Source organism: Galleria mellonella, unplaced genomic scaffold, assembly GCF_026898425.1.
Source record: "Galleria mellonella isolate WM207_F2 unplaced genomic scaffold, CSIRO_AGI_GalMel_v1 utg165, whole genome shotgun sequence".
Classification (NCBI taxonomy): domain Eukaryota; kingdom Metazoa; phylum Arthropoda; class Insecta; order Lepidoptera; family Pyralidae; genus Galleria; species Galleria mellonella.
The window spans coordinates 2,574,666-2,597,891 of NW_026442009.1; the positions used below are offsets into that span (position 1 = coordinate 2,574,666).

At 30.1% G+C, this 23,226-nt stretch overlaps 1 protein-coding gene across 8 annotated transcripts in view; it reads left to right on the forward strand.

The window, feature by feature from the left end:
- Positions 1-23,226, forward strand: part of LOC113518759 (protein held out wings) — a 96,266-nt gene that overhangs the window by 42,452 nt on the left and 30,588 nt on the right. For all 8 annotated transcript variants that reach the window (XR_008252582.1, XM_052892733.1, XM_052892735.1 and 5 more), the window contains exon 2: positions 21,123-21,256. Coding sequence is in view for 7 of the 8 variants with exons in the window: in XM_052892733.1 (XP_052748693.1) it covers positions 21,123-21,256 (134 nt within the window). In the remaining variant the exon portion in view is untranslated. The remainder of the gene's footprint in view (positions 1-21,122; positions 21,257-23,226) is intronic.

The window sequence follows — 23,226 nt, forward strand, 5'->3', positions numbered from 1 at the left end:
AGCGTAATTGTTATTAAAAGAAATTATTTTAGGTTATCCTATTAATAAAAAATATAACATATCATTTTTTAAATACCAACATTATGTATTCACCCCTGTATATCAATATTCTAAATAAATTAAAAAAGTGGGTCCATGAAAGTTGGATGCAGTTAGAATAGGCCTTTGTTTTTTTTTTTTACAACACAGGGGGCAAACGCGCATGCGGCTCACCTGATGGTAAGTGACTACCGCCGCCCATGATCACCCACAACACCAGCGGCATTGCAGGTGTGCTGCCGGCCTTTTAAAAAGGAATATACTCTTTTCTTGAAGGTTATGTTGTCGTATCGGTTCGGAAATACTGCTGCTGGAAGTTGATTCCAAAAAATGGTTGTGCGTGGAAGAAAGTGCCTTGAAAAACGCACGGTGGAAGACCGCCACTCGTCCAGATGATTGGGATGAAACTTTAATTTGTGGCGGGTTGTACGGTGGTGAAAATCAGCAGCAGGTATCAATCCGAACAATTCCTCAGAACACTCCCCATGATAAATTCGGTAGAAGATGCACAGAGATGCAACATCTCTGCGCAGTTTCAGTGGATCAAGTCGGACAGTAAGGCGTTGACTATCGATAATTCGAGCCGCCCGACTTTGAATGCGGTTTAACGGAATCGTCGGATGATCACAGCTTTATATAATTTCACGGTGTTTTGTGTTCAGAGATTTAGGCCTTCTCCTCCAGATGACCGCAAAACTGGACGTCGCAAGATATATCTAATGTCGACTTTTTATATTTACGACAAACGGCGTCTTTTTTGCGGTCTTTGTCCAGTAGTAGGACATCACAGGTTTTAATCGTCGTATGATCACAGACTGTTTGTGTTCAGAGATTTAGGATCTAATGTTATTTCGGTTTGAGTTAAATCTTTTTAATCTTATTCCTTATGTGTTAATGTACTGGTACTTTCCTGGGTGAGCGTATTGAGAGCCTGTAAATATACGGCTGTTGCGGAGCAAATTTTTAAATTATGTATATAATTATTTCATTTCATTCGTATATTGGTCGGAGCTATTTTGTATTGGAGTGTTTTTGTTTTAATGAAAGTCACAATCCTGATTTAATTAAATCTTATCGCATACATCACTAAACATACATTAGACACATTTACACTACAGAACACTCGAAGCTACGAGTACATCGAGAGTCCTTCTAAACTATACTATTTTGCGAAAATATGTGTAAATTTAACGAAAAAAATAAAAACAAATTGAAGTTTTTGACTGTATTTACTTATAAACTTTTTTGTGCAATTATTATATTAATTATATATTTTTTTTTCAGGTAAGCATTACAATCCCTGTAGAAGTTGACGTAATAGTTACGTGATTCGAACGGTGAGTCATAAAATACTTCATTTGTATTTTAAAACGGCAAACGTAGAATTTTCTTAATAGCTCTTTTACTTGTGGTAATGCGGTTTGAAGTGTATAGTTAGATGAAATAAGTATATACTATTTTCTAAGCTCTTTTGAATATTGTTTGTCTATAAAATAACATTATTTTATATGATGAGATATGATGAGATGATGATGATGATGAGTGATAATGATTTTTATGCTGTTATCAACACTAAACTGTATATTTTATTTTATTATCTTTTTATTCTTGAAAGAATAAGTAAATACGCTATATGTATGTAGGTAACAGTACCGAGCTACATATTTATTTATTCATAAAAATGTACACAGGACATGGGTACAAGGGACAGCCCTTGTACCCATGTCCTGTATACATTTTGGTCTATTACAATAGAACACGTTACATACAAGGAAAATTTTGTCATTCACAGACAAAAAGTTACTCTTTTGCGTTGCCCTTTAAGAAAATATTGCATTAGTATTCACCTGTTGCTTTATACTTGTATTATACTGTTTGATACATATAAATAACGGCGAGGACACTTGTACTTGTAGATCCCTTGTCCTATTTCCCTTTGTTATTATATTATACGTGCTGAGAATAACTTAAGGTAGTCATTTCAAAGTGATATGAACAGTTGTTGATTATATTTATCGTTATTTTTTAATATAGCATATTAAGAAGAAATTTACACTATTTTTTTTATTTATTTATTTTTCTATACATGCTATTCTCTTAGGAAACTATACAACTGTTAATATTATTATATGTAATAAATGTTAGTGGTATCATATTAATAAAATATTAATGTATTCATTCAGTAATGGTGCCGCTCATGCTGGTTTATTAAAATAATTATCACCTATAAATTTTCCCCTATTCAGTATCTATAACCTACTTAAGATTCGAATTCATTGCATAATCAGCCATTCAAATGAAATAGGTAGCAATGGGAATATGAATATTATTATAGTATATTATTCACTGTATATGAAATTTCAAATATATTTACATCAAGACGTCACCGTTTCCATCATATCACTTATAAATATCAAAAAACATTTTATGACCCACAGTTGTATTGTATACCCTGTATTTTACCTTTCATTCTAATCAAAACACAGCCGTACAAACGCAGCCACTTTTATACGAATTCTCACTCTAAGTGCCTCTAATGCGTGTAAAATTTAAGTATATACCTATGAAATTTCGAAACAAACAACGCCATTATCGCAATAGTATATTGTAATATATAGACATAGTGAAAGCCAAATAATCTAGACATTTGAAGTGAAAATAACAGAAAGATTACTAAAATCATCCCAATCACGTCATATGCACTAGACGAAGCAGACGAAACAAGGCTCAGCCGCAGCGTATAAATTATTCTAAACGACTTTACGAACATTCACACTTTATATAATTTGGCAAGTATACTACATGCAAGTCCTTGTAGGTCATCTATGATTGTTACTCGATTTCCCAAAAAATAGTGTAATGTTTTCATGGTATATGTATGTATGTGTTTTTTTTTTATCCCAACTCTAAATGCATGAACAGATTTGGATGTATGGGGTGTCGTTAGAATATTTACATCGAGTGGCATTGGCTATACTTTTTCAATTAATTTTTTTCTAAGCCTTCTTTTTTTTTTAATTTGCGGAGCAAAATATACGTGTTTTATACCACGTGGTATGAGGTGACAACTATTACACGTGTGTATCCTCACGTTTGCATTAGCGTCGTGACATGCCGCGCCATGCGACCGATTGGCAATGTGCCGATACCTCGAGTCTGACGCGACCTGGGTACATTGGCTAATCTTTCCTCTCCGATGGTGGTCTAAATACTTACTCAGTTAATGATAATCTTGGAAAGCAAATTATGATAAATAATCGGATTAATATTACAGTCGATTTTGAAAGGCAGTTGCATCAGCTAAAAGTTCAATTTCTGTATAATAACAAATATATAGCTATATAAATATGTAAGTACAGAGCAAAGACCTGTGAAAACCAAACTTTAAGAATTGTTTGTGGTCCCTGACATAACACTTTAAATTGTTAAACAATTCTATCAAATTTTTTTGAATAGAAGTTTGGGGAAATGACACTTTAGAATTAAGCCCAGTTATAAAAAAATAAGAAATATAATCCAAACTAACATTACTAGGTATAGCAAAGATAATGACGTTGATATATTTTTTTAATTTGTTACTATGTTTATTTGCAATTATTCTAACGAAACCTTGAATAGTAAATCTAGTCTCTATGACTCCGAAGGCTCATTAAAATAAGTAATAAAAATAGTGTTTTGTGACCCATTATAGTAAGTAACACAATGTACTAAGCGCTGTTGTGATGATGCTGACTTACCTGTGTAGGTGGACGCAGTGACAAACATCTGAATTGTACTTTTAAATATGTTAAGTGAGCTAGTTTATTACAATACATTCAAAGACATCCGATACTATAAGTCGTGACTCGTAAACCGGTCGACTCATTACAAAATTTTCTTGCGCGACTAATGGTGATATCGATAAGATAGAAGATGTTACTAATTAAGTGTTTTCCTAATACTTAGTTACAGTAATGATTTGTGAGTTATCGGCATACCTATAACATCGATTACTTTGTATAAGTGGAAACAGCTTCAAGGAAAAATTCTTATCTCTATAATCGATTGAATCTATTGAGAAGATTTTACCTTAAGTTTTACGAGTTATATATTCGTAAAAATTCAGTTGTGTTTAATCAAGCCACAATCATTATTGAGCAAGAAATAACTATCAGTTTGCTATGTAGTCTCCGTATAGAATGGGCCACCCCTTTTTTCCTATCAAAACCAAACACTTTATTTTTGATTGAATCATTTAATGAAAAGTTGAAATGGTTCAGATTTTAATAAGTGTCGCCAAAATGGGCGTAACCGCTTACTATAAAAATCATTATGAATGAATGGTTTAGGTGACAGGTACACAGTACCTACGTGCCGACAACTGCCGAAACTGATATACCACGTCAATATTTGTCTCAAACACCCAATGACAAGTTGTCGGATGTGAAATGAATAAGGTTCGAGTTGTCATTGTTTGCAATGTACGAGTCTCTAAGTACTTATTACCCGCTGTTGTAACTGCTGTTACATCAAGTTTTTGGTATGTGTTTCAAGTAGGTACAACTTCTTTAATTATGATTTACTTATCTCTTTATTGCAACAAAAACATAAAAATATACAATGACAATTAGAAAATACAAGTGACACACGGTAGCAATAAAGTACAGATTAAAATATAGACATAAATGACCGCCTGCTTATTTTTCTATTTGCTCAATGGTTGACCGGTAGAGAATACCGTCCGGTGTTAAAGTCGCCACATGGACATAGAATTTCACCGTGCATTAAAGTTTGAATAAATAATTTCTTACAGTGCTATTATTAATGTTATTTACTGTGTTGATTTCTCATGAATCCCGTAATACTGTATATTATAATGTAGGGTTTGGTTAATTAGTGTTTTTGGGAACACCAACTTATTTTTTTTTTATTTAGAAAAAAATATAGTCTTTATAGAATTGGACACAAATTACAAAATAACATTCGAATTCCAAGTTTTGTCATTATCAAAAATTTTAATTAAATTACGAGGACAAACTACCTACTACTACGTGGGAAAAAATCATGGTTATGCTATATTTTTTTCAATATTTATATACATATATCCTTTTGTTGTGAAACGTTTTATTCTTTATCGTACCTACATTGTTTGACGTGATCAGTATGGATAATATTCAATATATATCTTATGTAATACATTTTAGATATTCAGACACTTGAAAACGTTACTAAACTATAACGGAGTTATCTTTCTTGTTACGCAAAGATCGTAATCATAAATTACGATGTTAAAGTAAAGTGCATGGAAAGTGTAGACTATTTCTACTACTGAATGATATTTCTGTCCTATATTCGTTTGAGTGCCGTCAATATCTAGTACGTCATATCAAATTTTGAAAACATTATCACTGTCGTTCATGATTTATTCTATGTAATTTGCCTTCTAAGTGTTGATTTAACACTTAACGTGACTGGTTGATGTCTAGTAGATATAACCAAAAATAATTATTGTTTACAAGCTACGCCCATTGGTCTTATTGATTTACAATGGTTTCGTCCCACTATGATGGGTGTTGACGTTTTGGCAGCTTTAATATTGGTCCCTCCTAACTGAAATAATTTTGATTGATATTACTTGTCTAATTACAAAGAGTAAATTTATTATAAGTATATTTTTCTATAGCCAAATAACAAAAACAACTGGATGTGTCTTTTGCGTCTCTTATTTTTGTATTCAGTATTTTTTTGCAGTATCACAAAATGTAATGTAACATACATTATGGTTGGCACAACGCTATTGAATCTGTATATTAGGATATTATTCAGTCAAAATAGGTACCTAATACATTATGAGATGATACTGTTTTCCATATAGTCCCATAAACGTGAGTTAATGATTTTATATCTTCCTCCTGACACCAATTTTTGCTGGACAGCTATATAATACCGGAGGTTATAAAACTTTCTATTACCTATTCAACTAGTATAATGGTGCATAAAAGTTGCAAACTACGTCTCAAAACAACGTATTATTATAGCACTTCTCTATAATATTAGAATATTACTTGTCCCATCTACATGTGTTTGCTTGTCTAGATTTATGCCCATTACTTTCGTTGTATTTATATAAAACTTGAAGAATGTCATTTTGTTCTTAATATACATTTATACTTAGTGCTGCGACAATTAAACAATTGTATTTCTAATACACATAAAAGCTATTTAAAATACTATTCTATTAATCGGTCGGAATGAAAATAAAACGTCTACGAATTATGTAATGTTAAAAAGGGCACCATTGTAGTAACGGGTCAACAAAATATTATATTGTTTTAATGTTTTGTGAGCTAATATTGCACTAAAGATCACGGAACTCGTTATCAACGTAAAACGAGAAGGAAACCGTGGTATGTTAACAATAAACCTGTCCTATATTTACAATAGAATCGCTAGTAAACCGTGAAAAATAAATATTGGGCGATAAATCAGCGAAAATCCATGGTTTACTCCAATGCTTTTATAGCTATAATAAAAGAACCGTCAACCGCGGACAGTGTTCAGAGAATAAATAGTATAGGACGTGGCCGGCATTCTGAAAAGTCGGTAGCGGAACGGGCGTTCATTGGTTCAGTTACAAATTCGACACATTTAGACGCTCTCAACTAGCACGCTTATTTACTCGAGTTGAACACGCGTAAATTCTAGTGAACAGTCTCGTAAATCTAAGTCCAGCTTGTATGAAAACATGCTTGCCAACGCACATGTTCGTTTTGATATTTGGCATAACTGTAACTGCTAGCATTATTTATGCTGTCATAATTTTTCTAATTTGTCTGTAGCTCGAGTGTATTTTTTGTATTTTTGTATATGTAACTTACACGGGAATTAAGTATCTTATTAAATTTATCTACACAAATATATTAAATAGAAAGACATTCCCAATATCTTTAGATTTATGTAATCTCTGAAAATTGTGCTTATAGAGTTTAAATATTTAGTAAGATTTTTTTTTAAAACACGAGACTGTATGTTGAGAGCCAATTTACTATATATATATATATATATATATATATATATATATATATATATATATATATATATATATATATATATATATATATATATATATATATATATATATATATATATATATATATATATATATATATATATATATATATACATGTTCCCATGCAGTATACAAAAATACTTAAAGTGCCGTTATGTTTTGTGAAACTAGCAATAAAGTATGCTTTCCAAGAAGCCAGTTATTCGAAAATTGATAAGTGTTTAAAATATATTGTTTTAAATTTAGTAAGTTAAAAAGCCATTCAAATAAAGAATAAATTAACTCAGCCACATTTCTTTACAGACAACAAGCATGTGAACCTTTCCTTTACTTATCCTATTTATGTAAATTCGTTAATTTTCATTCACATTAGATCGTCACAAACAAGTGTCATTCATAAATATTAAAATCTTGAACCTTTTTAGACTCTACATTCGTTTGACCACCTGTTAGCGTAGCTATGTTTTACTATTACCATGACATTAACGGTTTTATTTAATGTTGAAATTTTGCAAACACTAATGTCATATAGAAACTAAATAAAAAGTAAAAAAATAATTAAGAATATCCTAATATAATTTATTTTAATTTGAAGACTAAGTAACTAAGAAAGATAATTAGTAATATCTTAACATTTTATCGAAAAACTAACAGCGTTTTCGTGGTGATTAATTTAATATGGAGTCAACACAAAAATTGTAGTTAAGAAAAATATCAAATTCGATTTTGAAAAAAGCGAAGATATCTCATAACATATAAATAAATAAGAAAACCTTTTTATGAAGTCACGTAAAAAGGAAACAGTATGGAATAATTAATTAGAAGTAGGTATAGCATGCAAATATTATTGCTATATTTACCTGTTTGTGGCTTAGGTTTATTTTGTAGCTTAATTTCGTTTAAGATTTATTGTTTCCAATTATCTAACAGTACCTACTTATCCCGTCATTATTCTGTAGTGTCTAATAATAAAATACCTGTAACCCTTTGACCGTGCATAGATTAAGATATTCCGATAAACCGTACCAATCAAATTGTCAAAACGACGTGCTGACATTTCCAGCAGGTTTCCATACTGGTTGTATTTTGCAACAAAATATAATATTAATACTACCAATATACTTGTGGCAGGGTACGACTTTTGTATTTTGCAATTACAAGGCCTGCATAATCATTGAATGAAGTTGTCCTGTGCCATGTGCTTCATTCAATAATGAGTCATGATATCTTGTTTCGTCACTATTCTAAGAAGAATTGTCATCCAACCCACGCGGTCCTAATGAATAATAGTTCCAAATAGCCATCATTTTCATGCAGCGCATTGAAACCTACACTAGTTTACAAAAAATTTTGCTTCAGAAGTGAAACATGTTCTGTGTAGTAAAAATCTCAATATTCTTAAAAAGGTATGTAGCAGTATTTACGTAAAGGCCATTTAGTTTTTAAGTGAGTTCAGTAATTTTTGATTCAGTGGTATTTTTTTTTTGCGTAGCGATATTAAGGCTATCTGAATGGATTTTAGTTCTTTTTGGTTATCGATAGGGATGCTTCCATGTTCAATTCATATTAGTTTTATTACGACAAAAGGTTTTTTTAATGATGTTTTTAATTATTTAAAAAGACCTATTAATAATAAAGACTATTTTTATATTTCTACCATGTGTTTTGAATAGTAAGATAGTGCAGAAGTGACTAATAGAATTGTGTGTGGTAACATTATCAGGAATGCCATAACAATCTTATACTCACATTATATTTACGAGTTTAACAGCGTTGTTCATGTTTATTTGCGACGTTTACAATTTTCCAAATAGGTGAACAGTCTACGTATTTACCGTTGCGTTGTCAAGAAGTATCTGTAATAATAAAAAGTAGGTAATTTAATGTAATTGTTGTTTTATTGCCATTTGGCGACGGAATATGAATACAATATGTCACAATTTACACCAGAGAGAGATTTTGTACAAAAGTCAAATACTCTGTTATGTCCATGGTATTGCTCATGTCTATAGGCGACGGTTACCACTTTACATTAGGTGTCCCATTCGTGTTTTTTCAACCGTAAAGCAGTTGTGTTTGCATAGAGAGCTATGTCATGGTTATTTTTCGGCGGTTGTATTTTGATAACTTCATCATTTGTAAAGGGGAAAATATTTCTTTTAGGATATGTTACATTCATATTAGTTTCATAGAAATTTTATCAAAATTGATTCATCAGTTTAGTTTTTAAACAAAATTTGTTTTGCTAAAATTAAAATCGATATTTTTTTGAGCAATGAATCTACTTGTCAGTATTTTGTATTTTTTATTTTATTTACTTTCATAGTTTTAATACGGATCATTTTCCTTGTAATAGATAAGTAAGGAACACTAAACTGAGGTTTACATTATAATATCATGTGATAAATAATTTTATTACTCATCTGTATTTGAAGAGTAACTCTATATAATACTCATTGTATTATAAATGTAAATCTTGCAGTTGAAAAAAAATTGAAGCTCGACAAATCGTCCGTATATATGGTATTCGGCGGATTGGTCTAGGCCAATCAATGGTTGTTAATTTCGAAGTGGGTGTGTAATTAATGAAACGGTAATTTAACTGAATTGAACACTGGCACTGGCATAGCGTAGAAGGTGTTTCTTTTTAATCGTAATTATTAAATTATCTATTTTTATTTTTTCAATATAATAATATTAGCGGTTGATATAATGATAAAAATTAGAATAATTAGAATAAAAAAAAATATTTTATAACAATATTATTATGCTAAATATTTCATCATCATCATCATATCAGTCGTTAATTGTGGGGGGTTTTGCCGGTAGTTGCTACGCTTGGCAGGCGAGTTGACAACCGCTGTTAGGCTTTGGTGATATTTTAACAGTGACGCTGCTGCCCATCCATCGGTTATTAAATTCCCTTAATCACCTCCATGACATACGATACCCACAGGAGTGGAGGGGGTGACCCATTCTATGCTACAACCAGACAGCAATTTTTATTTTAATATTAATGATGTCATAACAAGTGTAGTAAGTAATGTGACGAGATTTGGTCATTGAGAGAACGGTCTGCCAACAAACTGTAATATAATTTGTTAGTGTCTGTACTATATTAATCTAAATGTGTCTATTTCAAAATTAAATGGCACTTAAGAACGGTTGCACCGATTTAGTTATTCTTTTAAATGTTTGTTAAGACAGATTAAGGTTTTTTGCGAAATAAAAATAAATAAAAATTTTAACAGAATAGTGTCTGTCGTGTCAGCCACTGCGTAAATAGCTCACTAGACGAAGTGGCGATCTGAAATGCATTGCAGGAAGTTAGAGGATGCAGCTGGCTCAGGACCGTTCTTTGTGGTAGTCTATGTGGGAGGCTTATATTTATATATATATATATATATATATATATATATATATATATATATATATATATATATATATATATATATATATATATATATATATATATATATACGTACCTAGGTGTTATTAGATTACCTTGAAAATATTAATTACTCAAGTACTTGCATGTATTTCAATGACAGTTGTGCATCCGCTGTAACAGTCTGTCTTATGCATAATTCATACAACTCATGCAGTCTGTGATACTTGACAGCGACAGGAAATCTTCTATTGATTGAAAGCAATCGACTGTTGAAATACGTCCACATAGCATGTTTATTTCTCCAAGTAGGGGTAAAGGATTGTTAATAACGGAGACTGGCGGTCTCATTGTTAACAGATCATGAAGTGAATTTGTCATAAAGGGTCGACTAACTTGACTTTAATCTCATTTATCATCACTCCAGCATAAACAAACAACGGTAGTTTGGTCCCAGCATAGAATAGGCCATCCCTTCCTTTCGTGTCGTAAGAGGCGATTAAAGCGACTTAATAGTAGAGAAATGGGCAGTAGCGTCCTTTTTAAAACATCTCTAAAAGACTAACTGTGGTTGCTAACTAGCCTGTCAAGCGTGACAATTATTGGGCAAAACTCCCTTTATAGGGGAGGTTTATGCTCAGCAGTTATAATTAAAGGCTGAAATGAATGATGATAAACAAATGGCGCAGACAGAGCAAAATAGACTTATTCAAACAAAAGCTCCTCTGACGGTGAATTCTTACCAACAGTTTTTTTTTAATTATCATAAATTAACGGCTAGTTATCCGGTATCTGGTGTAAAAACTTGGTAATTAATATTAAAAAGTTGTGATCTTATGTATGTTCTAGTAACCGTAATCAAAATTAACTTGTCTTTTAGCTAAGAACTTATTTAAAAATCAAAATGCGAAATAAACAAGTGCAAACAAGTGCCAAGAAAAGATCGTTTTTGAGGGCCACTGGATATTTATTTTTAAACTTATGTGTTCATTAGATACATTTGCCTTGAATTCATCAGTATTTTTTAAGGTACAAGACATTATTATGTATAAAAAACACACGCAGTAGTAAATATTGTACAACGTCATAATATAGGTATTTGTTTATTATTTAGTTTGTAGATATTTATCGTTTTGTGATTAGCTACAATTAATACCATAACAACCCATTATCGTGCCATTGCTACATTATAATATTCTAAAATTGTAATAAACATGTTGTTATAGTTAGTATGAAATACATCGAATGGCGTATAACTTGGTACTTAAACATTCAAACCTATCTATAATACGAATTCGTAATGTAATGAAACTATAATAAATTCTTCTAGATGTAAATGTTTGTCTGTTGATTTGTTTTAAAAAAGTGGCTAGTGAAATTAGATATAAGCAGTAAAATGTAGTTTATCATTTATAGAATTGAAGACCATATACTTGTTTCGTCATCACGTAGAAATGACTACGTATTAAATCATTCAATATTTAATAATCCGGCCCCATCATAAAAAATTATGTATTATTGGAATCAGTCGAGTTAGACGCTATATATCTTGATCTCTTCTTTGTATAAAGTCGTGTAGACTTTCTTTGTTAATTGGAAATTTACTTCCAATTTCTACCCTGCCGAAGTTGTGCGTATAGCTAGTTTTGTAATAAAATTATATTCAATTGTCTCTTAACGTCAGTACATAATGAGCACCGGCTTGATTTCCTAATAATTTAATTTGTCAAGCTGTATCAGCTTACAAATTGCTTCTTGTTCACAAACAATACAACAATGGTACTCTGAGAAGTTCTTCGCCGGATATACGATTGCTTTGTTTCCCTTTGTCGCATAATTTGTTTTACTTGAAATATCCATCGTTCATTGATTAGATAGTTATACATGTTTGATTAACGTATGTATATATTTTATTTTCGTGTATTTAAAATATTTTTTTGAGAATTATGAATAAACATTAGTAGTAGTATAATTTTGAAATATTGTAGTATTTGTCATTATTTAAATATTGTTAGCGAAGTCCCTGATGCCTTAAAGCCACTTAAAATAATAGATATGCCGTTTTTGATAAGTCTCTAATCAGAAAATTGTTCTTATTAGAAGATTTTTACTTTCTAGACTTATTTACTTTAAGACAAAAATCCATTTTAAATAAGATTGACAGCTTTTTATCATTCTTAGTTACAAACATTGTAAATAACGTAAGTGCACTTAAAACATTTATTAAAATATGTATGTACTACTCGCTATACATTCATAATAATTATGTTAAATCCCCATGAGTAAGGTCTCCTATCGGGTTCGAAACTAGTAGGATAACTCCAGATAAATAAATGTACAAGTAAATTAATTATAAATTCTATAAAGATGAGATTTATGTAGAATAACTGAATGATAATATTATTTTAATATAATAGATAAAGTTTCCACAGGTGTGACAACTAACTAACAAAACAAATTGTTATTTTTTAACGATCATAATTCCAAGTATATGTATAGGTACGTACTTGTTATTAACAACTAGTTATTATTGCAAATATCGATAAACGATATTAAATTTATTTCTTATTGAAATACTCATATTTCTCGTTGATTTTATTTATGCAAATATTTGTTATGTTGTGTTATATTCGATATTTGTAATAGTAGTATATCTGCAGTATTAAACAGTGTTATTGATAATTATTTCGTCTTTACTGTTTGCAGAATTTTTAAATTATTCGTAGTCGTCTTTAGAGTTAGACATGTTCATTAAACAAGCTATACAAACATCGTAGTAAGGGGTAACACTCATTGCGTGATTTGATTGTACTTATGTATGGACTATATACCGACGTAAGTGAAGCAGTCGCAAACTGACCGTGGCGATTCACGCATCGGGGATCATCGTGAGAAAATAACATTCGACTCCACATTGTTCTAAATACACCCTCATTTATCTATATACAATTAGAACTGAAAGAACTAACAAAATCACGACATATACAAATTGGTGCAGATATTATTCTTTACAAGATCTTAATGAATGATATTAAGAGAGCATTCACTCATGTTCTAATTACCGTCGTCGAACAAAATGAATGCATATCTTCGTCTAGACATTCTGCTCAAATAAATTATTATACGCATGTTGCATTTGTATGATATCAGTTGGCGATGAAAGAGGTAATCGTTTCCACTGAGTAAACTTGAGAATGCAAGTGATTTTGATGTCGAGACTACTATTGCACTCATTATCGGTTATTAACTGTTATTAGTAGTCTTTGTAAAACATGCCGCTGTGAACATGGATTGCTTATAAATGTTGTATTGACCAACCTTGGATTGTAGCCAGGTTTTCTAGGTAACTTCTACTGATAAGAGGTCAAGACATTGCTCTTCACTGATTGTCGGTGCCTAAAATTGATTTATACATGTATTCATTTTAATGTATTTAAATATGCTGTGAAAATATTGACATGATAGTTTTACTTTTTTATTTGTGCCCTTTTTATATATTAAATATTGATAATAGAAAACCAAATGATCTTTAATCCCATCAAAAATGATGTTATGAATGGATTCAGAGGTTGAGTTCAAAAGTGACTTAATATTGTCATACGATATAACATTTCAACACTTCGCTGGTATTACATTGGCTGAATGCATTTAATCGGATTTCAAGGTGTTATAAAATATAAATGGAAAATATAAATGGACATAAAATTTTTAATACGTATAGATTTCCTAATGCCATGTAGATATTACGAGTATCTACGAATACTCGCCATGAAAGTAGTAACATATCAGAATAGAATATGGGATGCTGGGATTACGGATCCGGAGCGGCTCACAGGTTCTACCATTGTGAACGATCACAATAGAAGTGAGATTGCATTATCTGTAACTAGTAAGCGTGTATCGTGTTGCAATGCTCCGGGGAGAAAATTGTTAGAATGACCGTTGTTGACATTAGGGATTTGCGTTTGTAATATAAATAAGCAAGCACAAGTTATCTATACATTAGTAAAACAGAACCATTGTATTCTACGTGCGTATTTATCTATATAACAAACAATTGCATTCGTTTTGTGACATCTGCTATTTGAGCATCCCATAGTCACATTTTTCTTTATAACAACGTACGATTTATTGTGTATTATTTACATCAATTAATTTGAATTAATTTTGGAGCAGATTAATTGGCTAGTTTAGTCTCACTTGCTTATATCGACCGACATTTCGTAACTTTTAAATATGATCTGAGTAATATATACATTAACGATTTATGTAGAATGAGAAATGTTCAGCTAAACCTATGAATACGACAGTTTATTACCCCTTATTTGACTTATCCATAATAAATGGTTTTAGGTCCAAATGCTAGCAGTCTATGAATATTAGATCTCTAACTTTAATGCGAATAATGACCAAAAGACACTTTCTTGAAAGTCTTTACATATTTACCAGTAAGTTCACTTTATAAATATAATTAACTTGTAAAGTAGTAAAACTCAAATGTCTAGTCCAAATAATTACAATTCAAGGGTTAATATTAATTTTAGTATATCTTTTTAGGCGATTTCAAAACGGTAAAGGCTTTTAATTCGTCTGTAGTTTTGTATGTAATTGACGTGATATTAGTAATCCTTGCAAACGATTGGTCTTATATTTGATACGACTGAAGTCGCTATTTTGCGGAATATATACTGAAAGTTTTGAACCTGCTTAGGCGAGCTATAATAATTAAGTAATTTATATTATATTAAATACTAATTGCTTGCTCCGGTTTTGCACGGTGATAACCAAATTTACCCTTTTATGCACAATTTTTTATATATTTTCTTTCATAAAAATCTGGTTCTAATAAATATAAATACGCCACTCAAGAATTAGTCAAGTGGGTGCAGTTGTTCTAAAGTGATGCGCACACATACATTTGACAAATGATTTATAGTTTATTTATCTATTATACATTATTAAAATTACGGGGTCGAGAAGAGAAATTTATCACCAATATTTTTCGGTAATGGAAATCTTTGGTTAATATTACAAAAGTGAAAACGAAAACAAAGCGATAAATATACTTCTCAACGACACAAATCCTTAACTCGCTATATTTGAGTATGTCTTCCTACGCGAACGTTTGACATTATTACATTTAGAAGTTGGACATTTTGAATTCTATTTCTTGATTTACAAGAAACATTTTCATCTTTACCACATAACCGATAAGGGAGATCTACCAGGCTACAATTACCTGTAAGTATAGAATAATCGCGATTGTGGTTGGAGTAACTCTAGTAAATGGTAAAATTAAACCTCGTTAGTTAATACCTTTGCCTTTTGTGGTTAATTCTTATTACCGTATTATCCTTTTGTTGATTTATACATTAACAATGTTTATAATTTATTAATTTTGTACCTATTTAAGAATTATCCGCGCTAGATGTATAATATTTGTATGTCCAATAATGACAGAACACAGGCATCCAAACTAAATATTTTGTATAACATCGTGTAACTAAATACCTATGTTTATGCGAATAATTGCTTGGGAGACAATGAATAATATACAAATCAATGCTTGATATATTTTGTATAGTGGTCAAAATATGTTAGAAATTCTTCATTAGTATCATGAAGCATTTCTGATGTGGATTCATTTTAATAAATAATTCAGAAGTATGACATTTTTTCATTTTTTTTTAATTATAGTAAATGCTGAATTCGATTTTTTTTTCATTAATTTTTAATATATAACTAACTGCTCGCTCCGGATGTACTTTTCCGTATGATTTATCAAACGTTTTCTTTTATATGTAGAAACATTGTCCTGGCAATTACAAACACAACAAAACAAAAATATAATAGCAATATAGGCGAAACCGTTTTGAGGTGATATGTTGACATACATTCGGCAATTGATTTTTACTTACATTATGCAGATTATCTAATTATTTGGGTATTAAATTTTAAATAATTCTCTTATGATTTAGCCAATGTGTAATTGCGCTAAAATTTCAATTCCAAAAATTTTATGAAAGTTTGGAAATTGAAATTTTTATTACGCGGGATTTCGAGTTGTTGATTTTGATATTGCCCTACTAAAATTATAAAAAGAACACGCTTATTTTAGAAAAATATTCAGTGTATATTTCCTTAAAATTATTTTAATAATTTTGGATTTATCCTATATATACTTAATATCCATAAATAGAAGTATGTGAAGCTAAAATTTGAGTATTACGTAATCAAAAAGTCTCTCACGGTGACATCGACGAACTATTTCATGTCAAACATGAGGGCTCTACATTAATCAGAGTACAGCACGTATGCAGTGACAGTTGGACAGCCCCAAGATCACCTGCGTCAAAACAAAACCTCTATTATGTAGCCTTTGTTTTTGTTGAGAAGCCTCATTTGCTGTCTCAAAGGCGTCTTATTGTTCAAACGTCCATTACTGTTTCGACACCCGTCAACGTCTGTTGCGACAAGCTTCAAAAGGATTTTCAAATGATTTTACTCTGACCTTGCATGGTTTACCATAATGTTCTCAGAACGTCAAATTGATAAATGTAATAATTATTGAAGCTTTTAATAGACGGAAATGGACTTTTTTGGGTTCTAAAACAAGATATTATATAGCATGATTAATTTTATAATGAAATCAATTTTTGTATGTACTTGAAATATGTGTTTAATATTTTTTATGATGATGATTTCCTGGCCGATTCGGACTGGATATTATTTTCTTAGGCATAAAATGTACTCCGATGATGTGGTATATAGTAGTTCGAATAGCTCAATTTATTAATAAACTGGTGAAGACAAAATGTTTAGATTATGACGTCATTCCTATTTTTTTTATCATAAAGTCGGTAACTTGCATATAACCTATCTGAGGTTAAACGATTATTGTAGCCCATAGATGCCAGCAACATCAGATGTGTCATTTGATTTAATTTATTTATTTCGTAATACATAGGTAGATAACAATAGATGGTAAAAGAAGATAAATCCTGTATGATCAACTTTATACATTGAGGTATACAAATTTACAAACATATATATATATATATATATATATATATATATATATTATATATATATATATATATATATATATATATATATATATATATATATATATTTAGCATATTCTGAGGTATATAAAGTTTATCCTATATTCTTAGAAAAAATCAAGACTATAATAAAAAAATCTCAATTTTTCTTAAGTATGCAAATAAAAATTATTTACTAAGCCAAATTTATCCTGGTTAGACAACTTATTCCGGTCACGCAACGAAATCACAGGTAAAGACTAGTAACGGAATTTAATAAAAAAAATCTATGTGAGCTAAAAGCAAAAAGATAAAAAAAACTATTGCACAACCCCTCGAAAACACATTTGAACATTCTACCATGTTCTACCGCATTAATATGCGCGCGAAGGTGGTAATTAAATACATAATCCATCGGCGATCACACAGGTCCCGTGGTGAGTTAATGGCTTGTTTACTTACTTGCTAGCCCTATATGGCGTGAAAGCTCCACATTGTCGCTAGCCCCCCATGTACTGAGTATGGTCAGCCGGATATATGTTGGCGCTTGGCGCACGTTTGATACCGTGAGATTAAAAAAATATATATATGACGTCGGGCCAACGATGGACAACGGGTTTTGATGAAAGTTACTTATTTTGCGTGGTATTTATGTTTATTTATAACGAATCCTGTTTGTCGATTGAAAATTTCTGGTAATATCCTTCAAAGGTTTATGTATATATATATATATTGAGTTAAAACCACAATGTACAATTTAGGTATATTAGCAAAATTATTATAGCCGTTGTTAAAAAGAGGTCATTAAAAAAAGCTAGTTAGAAAATTTGAAAGTACCCAAACCTAATCATCGTTTTTTGATGAAATACTACAGCAACATATTATATAAAAAATGTAGAATTATTGTTTTTAAAATTTGTTTATTTAAATAAAGTTGACAAAATAAGAGAGAGAGAGAATGTATGGTACAAAAGATGTACTTAATGCTAATAACTTTTTTATCAGTCAACCTTTAGGGTGAACAATGATTCACGTTACTAATTAAACATTGTTAAAGAAGTATTAAATGAGTAAATTAATCAGTAAAAGCTTAGTAATTGTGTTACTTTTAACAAGGAGTTGACTATTTGAAAGGTGTAATAAACTCTCTTATGTTAATTATTTTTGTTGCAATATTGTTGACCAAACTTCACACAAAAGCAAGGTCATTCTTTTTTTTTTGTTAATTAGCATGATTTACTAATACGTAGTAGAAGTCGTTAAAAAAACCTGTCCATTGATTGAATACAGTGTGACTCAGTTATGTAAATAATTAGGTCATTAAGATAATACATAGAAAAGAAAATGTTATTTTCGAAATAAAAATAAAAGTGACTTCAGTCGGTGTAATATTGTTAAGAAATAAGACTTTATAGGCGCCTATCAAAAACAGATGGTCGCATGGTTACGTGGGGCGGATATAAATTTGTGACTCATGAGTGCTTTATCTGGATAAGGAAGATTAAACGAGTCCCCGCATTTGCGTAATAGCTCTTCATTCAAAGAAAAACCTTCGAACTAAGACATATAACTAAACTGACAAACAGCCAATATGGTAGATTCCTGAATAGTAACAGTTTGATAAAGATAAGTTAAACATAGGTATAAGAGTGCAATTTTTATTTTATGAAGCCTCAAACAGAAGTTTTTGGTTACATTAAAATAAATACTACGATATAGTTTAATTCTTAGCTTTAGTAATAAAAGTAGATTTTTAAACAAATAGCAACGTTAGATGGATCTCGTCTTGTATGATCAACTAGTGGTAGAGTTTGCGTGACTCACTTGTCTTATTTATTTCTGCCGTAAAGAAGCCATGTGCGCATTATTTTTGAAAATTAAATGGCTAACTACCAATAACTCCTCACTGGTGCCCCGCCGGTGTATACCGACAGCGCGGGTAGGGTTACCATTCCATTATTACCCATTAAAAAAAACTACCAATAACTAAAGGTTTTACTTCGTAATAAAAAAAAACAGAAAATTCTATAGTGACAAAATTAATTTGAGAAAACACGGGAACAACACTTGAATTTTATCTATTGTAAAAGTAATTATCAAAAGCAAAAAAATAACACATAGGATAAAAATAAATAAAATTAAGTAGAAGATTTTTAAACGCCAGTAATTATTATATATTAATAATCTTAAAGAATTTGCATGGAATAAAAATAAATTTCTAATCTTTCGATAATTTTATTTCTCTATATACACAAAATTTATTTTAACAGCCGTCGTGTCCATATTGACCAATCTATTTGTCAAAAATAAATTATATGTATTATTTATTGTACGCGATGGAATTCTGGCTCCAAAAATGTAAATAATTAATGAAAACTCTTTATTGTCCTCTTTAAAGACATATAAAGACAATGATAAAGATATTACAAAAATTAACAATACACAAAAAATAAATACATAATAATTACAAAAATATATGATTTATTTATATTATTTTTTATCATACATTGTCTCTCGATTCATTCTCTAGTTGGCTTATTCGTCTAAAGCAACGGTTGTAAGTCAACCCAGATATTAAATTTGCTACTTTGAACGTTTTTCAGAAGGCTTTGTTTTTATTCCTATTTTTTTTATATAGTATTTCCAGATTATATTCAGTGACCTGTATTTAGAAATATTGACTTTGGTGTATATAAATTTAATTTGGCCTCCATTAGTCTACCTTTGACAATGATAATAACGGAAATATGAGTCCTCAGGAATGGCAACGTATGGGGGGTATCATGGACGAAACAGTATACCCTGTTATGTCCATGGTACTGCTCATGTCTATAGGCGACGGTTACCACTTTTCATTAGATGGGCCGTCAGCTTGTTTGCCATTCTAAGTTGTATAAAAAAAAAAAAAAATAGTGGTTTATTCTATACTTCTAAATTTTATTGAAATTTTTGAGTTTTTGATTATTAAAATAGATATATTATGAATGTATATGCCGATTGATAGGTATTATACTGTATTTAACAAAATTTTATTATGATTGATTAAAATTTATATTTAAAATATAGACGTGTTATTATAACATGTCGATTGATTGCATCAGGAAGACCAATGGATAAATAGTGCGTCATATTATTGGAGGTGCAGCTTTAAATCAATCAGCAATGACTGTCATATGATGTCATAATCGTTGTCGTTAGTCACATTATTTCTTAGATCAAGTTAATTATTGTGTTTCTCGTAATTTGTCAATTGGACTATAACTCAAAGAATTTGATAATATCTAAAAATTAATTATTGTATTGTAATAATTTATTGTAAATTGAAATTTGTGTAACCAGTTAATTTGTATTTGTCAAATATTTAACAGTTCAATTCAAAATATTATTGATTTTAAACTCTGTGATTAGTTTAATTATAAAAATTAATTTCTCAGTATTAAAACTTTACTCTTTAATATCTTTTCTTATTTCTCTCTTTTTTTTCCAATAATGTTCGGGCAGTACGCCAAAATTATCGTCATATACGAGTGAATGACATGTTTCTTATTTTTAAATGGAGCGGATGTTTTCTACGTTTCTAACATACATATTCCTCTTTTTACAGAAATAGCAAAAGTACGAGCCAGTTTATTCCAAATAAATGGAGTCAAGAAAGAACCTCTCGTCTTACCAGAACCAGACGGTATTGTCACAACACTCACAGAAAAAGTATACGTGCCAGTAAAAGAACATCCAGACGTAAGTGTTACTGATAATTCTATAATATAGCTTGTTTCAATAGAATTTAACGAAAATATGAACAAACAATTGAACCGATCATAACCCTAGTCTGCTAATATTCAATATTAGTACAAATCAAAAATCAATTAAGTGATTGAATATTTCCATTTATTACTAATTTCGTTTAAAATGTTTCCGTAATAATTTCAACAAAATTAGGTTTTATTTTCATGATCTATTGAAAAAGACTATCTCTGTTTTTTTTAATAAATGCGTAACTAGTTATGCCCCTGCCATCTGTTTATACTATATTTAAAATAAATTATCTAAGTGTTTGTTTACCATGTGTTAGACGATGACGGGAATAATAAAAATCGATTAAAATTAAAGAGAGTTGAAGCAATATACAAGAAAAACGCCTTTAAGTTATGACCACCTATTATCTGTTGACATATAATCTTAATAAGAAGAAAATTTAAATGAAATTCCTCGGGGATCCTCTTCATATCATTCCAAAAGCGTGTTTCCCAATCGAACATAGATTGTACAACATAATATTTTGCCTGTCACTCCGCCATTGTTCGGAATTATTATGAGATAATTATGTAAATGTGAACCGTTAGCACTTACTATTTTTAGTATCAACGATCGATATTTCCAAACGTGATCAAGATTACTCACTTGTGAAAGTCCAATTAAAACCGTGTCATTTTCGATTTAATGGACTAATAGAAAGCATCGAATCTATAAAATAAAATTTATAGTTTTCCTATTTTTATATATGAATTCAGTGAGGTCAATCAGTAAGGTTGTATTGATATCTATATGAATTTCTTATAGATGCATAATAACTGTTAAATTAAAGATCTTATAAACTTCCATTGTTATGGAATGGAATATATTAACGGTTGTTACAAAATATTAAAATTAGACCATCATCCTTATAAAAATGAACATAGATATAGGTTCATTCGTTTTAATATTGCAAAACAACAAACCTAATTAATACGTGTGACAGCGCTAGGGTTGGCCCTAATCACGTTGGATTGAAACATGCTCGGGAAAATGAGGACAAGTTTCTTTCACTAGAACGGTAATAGTCGTCTTATATTTTTGACTACTCCTTTATATAATCCCGACCAATTTCTTCTTGCAGTGTAAATATTTATTTATATATTCACTAAAAGAATTAAGAAAACTTATAAAGATGAATTTCAATTGTTAATTTGTTCATTAATATATCTCTATATTAAAACAAATGTTGACATTATTAGGTTTTTTTCATTCGATAATCCCATAGGAAAGAAAAATTTTAAAGCCGTTATTGACTATGTTTGTAAATTAGCTAGTTAATTTGTTATTCAAATTGTGATTGTCCAACTCTTGAGCATAGCGGTGAAAAAATTTTTTTGTCAATATTATATCGAGCAAACGTAGGTAAATATTTTACTTAGAACATTCCCTAAGTACGCTTGTACGGTATTTTAGTTATGAAATCATATTATAATATTATTGAAATACTTTATTTGTTGAATTAACAAAAAAGTTTTTAACAAATTAAAGGCTTTTTTAAATGAAAACGTTTACGAATTTCATTTAATTATGTTTACGTACATTATAATATTATTAAAATCTCTTATATTAAAATAAATTTGAAATAATTTCAAAATAATGTATCAAAGAGTGAAATAAACTAGGACCTAAAATATATAGTATATTTTTGGAAATATGATATTAAGAGTGTATTATATTGTAAAATATGAGTCTGAAAGTAATAATAAAGTAAAAAATGAGTAATTTTGTTTATTATATTTTTAATCGAGATAAATACATCTTTATACGAGTATATGTGATATTATTACAACAGGGAACGTTGGACGACGTTAGTCATACACATAGAGACACAAGGTTGGCAGCCTGCTACATTTGGAAACTTATGTCAGGGCTAACCTACCTTTGGATACGCTCAAGTGACTAGTCAGAGATCG